The sequence below is a fragment of the Condylura cristata genome, unplaced genomic scaffold, assembly GCF_000260355.1.
Source record: "Condylura cristata isolate star-nosed mole 26May11 unplaced genomic scaffold, ConCri1.0 scaffold00006, whole genome shotgun sequence".
NCBI lineage: Eukaryota > Metazoa > Chordata > Mammalia > Eulipotyphla > Talpidae > Condylura > Condylura cristata.
In genome coordinates this window covers 2,798,124-2,801,713 of record NW_004567107.1, presented here as the reverse complement: position 1 = coordinate 2,801,713, position 3,590 = coordinate 2,798,124, and the positions used below count along the sequence as shown (strand labels likewise).

The following is a 3,590-nucleotide window of genomic DNA, read 5'->3' as shown; positions in this document are numbered from 1 at the left end:
CCACGGCTGGGGGTCTGGATGCAGGGCGCCCCCTCGGCAGGGAGTGCCCAGGGAAGGCAGAGTGGCGTGTCCACACAGGCTCAGCAAGAGTGGCCAGGGACTTGGGGTGCGACCATCCAGGCTGCCAGCTCTGACCAGCTGTGGTCGAGAGACCCCTGCAGCTTCCCAGCCGCCCTCACGAGCGGGGGCCATCGCGGGCCCCACTTCGTGGATGAGAAAACTAAGAAAGGGAACTCAGAGCACGGGTAACGCGCTGTAACAAAACGCGTCGCGAGCACCCACCACCGAGCACCCCGGCCGCAGCCCTCCCTCCCCTCGCGGGGGCCGCTCGAGTCGGCGTCTCACAGAAGAGGCGCGACTGAAGCCCAGAGAGATCAAGTCACCTAGCCGAGGCACACAGCCACCGACGGGCCCACGCGTGAACCCGGCCTCCGCGCGTGGCGGCTCCCTCTCGCCCCTGAGGCCTGGTCGGGCTGGTCTGAGGCGTCCAGAGAGCCTGAGGACCTTGGCCAGCCGCAAATATGGCCCGAGGGTCCAGTGGCCGGTCTCCCCGGGCCTGAGGGGCCAGCTGAGCAGGAGGCCAGGGCCTCTGGCGTGCGTCCACCCAGCCTCTGCCCGGCACTGTCCAGGGCACTTGGCCCTGGCCGCAAACCTGCTTCAACTTAACTCTGACAGTCACATTTATCATTAAAAATAAATTTATCTTGGCTGCCCCGGCATGAAAAGCTCCCGCGCGGCGATTCAATGGGCCTGTCACCTCTTGCGGGCGGGCGGGCACGGCGAGCCTGGCGCTGGGTGGGCTCTTCCGCGGCTGGCGCCAGCGGTGTGCAGTGGGCTGACATTTAATTTAGACCCAGCATACCTTGACATAAACCGTAACACGGAGGCGGGCGAGCGGGGGCGCGTCCGAGTGGCGGGGGATTTTCCTCCTCCTTTCTGCTGCTTCGAGCGGGGAGTGGGGAGACGTCGAAGGCCCCATCCAGGCAGCGTTAGCACGAGCGCGTGGGGGCGAGCACCTTCGAGCTGGGCGCGGGGTGCGTCTGCGCCCGGACTCCACCTGGATGCGGCCGGCGCCCCTCAGCAGTGACCGGAGGAGGCTCAGGCCGGGCAGCTGGGCCGCGGGGGGGCGGTGGGGGGCAGCCCTGGCCGGGTCTGTGTTCTGGGGCCCGCACGGGGGCTCGGCGCAGCCAGTGGCCAGGTCAACGGAGCAGGAGCGGAGCAGCTGCCGGAAGCCGACTCTGCTGTCTCTGCAGGCCCTGAGGGGCTGCTTGGCGGTGGCAAGCTGAGGCGGCGGGAGAGGGGAGGCAGGACCCCGCAGGGCAGGGCGGGAAATCCGCGGAGAATGAGGTTTTGCAGCAGCGTCAGGAAGGAGGGCGGAGGAGAGGGCCAGTGGGAGGGCCAGGCCCGGAGGCCAAGGCCGCAGGCTCCTGGCGGTGGCCCAGGAGGCTCTGGAAAGGGGCGCTGGCCGGGAGGGCCCCTCTGGCACAGCCTGGCTTCGGAGCTGTGCCGCAGCAGGCCCTGCCCGCGGGCCCCGTCTCTGGTCGGAGTCAGCTCCCTCAACAGCCTGTCACCATGCTCGGTGGGTCGGGGTGCTAGCCTCTCCGGGAGGCCGGGGCGAGCTGGGGACCCAGCGGGAGGGAGGAGGTGGGTGGGGACTCAGCTCAGGCAGGACATGGGCCAGCCGGCGGCCCACCTGGGCCAGGCCTCGTGCTGGGGGACGTGGGAGCGGCCTTTTCGCTGACCACCTCCGCACGCAGGCTCTGTGCAGGCTGCTGGGCCTCCTCCCTGGCGGTCTCCCAAGGGGCTCCCCGAAGGTCGAGGGCCTTGCCTACAGTCAGACCCCCATAAACACAGCAGCTTGATTTGCGCCCCAAGGTCAGACCCCGGAACCCACAGCAGCAGAATCTGGGGGGCCCCTTATGCAGCCAGCGCCTGGCCGGCACGTGCTTGTTGCTCAACGGAAAGCGCCAGGTGTGGGAAACAAAAATCCCCAGCCCCCCCTCTCCCCCCCCACCCAGGCCGCACCCCAGACTGCGGCCCGGCTCCTGGCCATCCGCTGCTCTGCTGTCCGTCCTTCCCACCGCCTGCGCCCGTGACTTGCCTACTGGTGAGTTTTGTGATTTGGGGGTGTCTGGCCCCCCGCCAGAGCTCACCCTCCCCCGGAGGTGTTGCTTGCCCGTCCCCTGGGCCCGAGGCCACCCCAGGCCCTCCAGGTCTCGCCTGGCCGCGGACACCCTGCATGTCCGCCGCCATCTCCCTGCGCTGGGATTTCCCGTAATCGGCCCCTCTTCGGGGCCTGGTCTTCCCGCGGCCCCCCGGCCCCTATTTATTTCTGACCCCCCTCTCCCCCTCCATCGTCCCTCCCTCCCCCACTTCCTTCTTCCTTCCCAGCTTCTCTAGGCATTTGGAAGGACATTTGTTAGACCCAACTTCTGTGGTTTGGTTACCTGTGGGCGTATAATCTGCCATGTTATCGAAAACACAAGTCTCATACTCACTTCCTTCTTTTAATTAAAAAATAATTAAAGCTCTCATTTACATGTACAAATGCCCGGAACTCCGGGTGCAGCGTGGTGGTCTGACCCCCCACGCCATGGCTCCCGCCAGGCCCCACCGAGCCCCCATCACCGCCCCGACCCCTCCGACTTGTCTCACACTGCGGGATGGAACCGGGGTGCCCTTGGGGGTGCGACTTCTTTCCCTCGACACCCGTTGGGTGAGACTCCGCATGGGCAGGCCTCCTTGGCTTTTCAGTTTAGGGGGGGCGTCCTGGAGGAGGGGCCCTGGGGGGCTGGGAGGGGTGAGCGGGACCCCTGCCTGCAGTCAGTTGTCCTGGGAGAGCGGAGACAGCGCAGCGGGTGCTCACAGGGGACACGGGGTGGGGTCACGGGGGTCACCTGCCGAGGGCTGGGGTCCGTTGGGTCGGGCGGCCCGGCTGAGGGAGCCGCACAGTCAGAGCGAGAGTCTGGGCTCCGACACGGAGCCCGGCGAGGCCGCCTCGCAGCTAAGGGGGTCCAGGCGGCGGGAGGCCGGGAGGCGTCCCGGGGGCATGGAGTTCCGGCAAGAGGGTGACCCCGGGACCCCGGAAGGGAAGAGGCGCGGGAGGCTGGTGGCTCGGGGCGGGGGCCGTGCGGCTCCCGAGTCCCCCCTGCCTGCCAGAGCGTCCCTGCTCGGCCTGGGACGCCCTGGGCTCCCACCCCGCCAGCCATGGGCTTGGCCGCGCAGCCGCCAGAAGGTGGGCAGGGGCCGGGAGCAGCCGCTGGCCCTCAAGAGCCGCCCTCCCGCTGAGGCCTCCCCGGGAGGCCCCAGACACACACGGCTCCGGCCCGAGCCCGGCAGAGCCGCCAGCCAGAGGTTAGTGCTGCTGGGGCACTCGGGCGTGGCAGCGGGCCCTCCGCGGCGCCCTGCTGAGGCCAGGACCCTCCTCTTGCAGGACAGTGGGCTGGGAAGTGGGGCGCCTGCGGGGTCAGCAGCGTTCAGCTCGTGCCGGTGCCACCACCACCTGCGTTACCACCTGCCTGTGCCACCACCTGCATTATCACCTGCCTGTGCCACCACCTGCATTATCACCTGCCTGTGCCACCACCTGC

General features: G+C 68.5%; 1 protein-coding gene across 1 annotated transcript in view; it reads left to right on the top strand.

The window, feature by feature from the left end:
- The first annotated feature begins 3,207 nt into the window (after window positions 1-3,207).
- Window positions 3,208-3,590, top strand: part of LAMC3 (laminin, gamma 3) — a 78,706-nt gene continuing 78,323 nt past the window's right edge. The window contains exon 1 of the mRNA XM_012721199.1: window positions 3,208-3,235. Within this exon, the coding sequence (XP_012576653.1) occupies window positions 3,208-3,235 (28 nt within the window). The remainder of the gene's footprint in view (window positions 3,236-3,590) is intronic.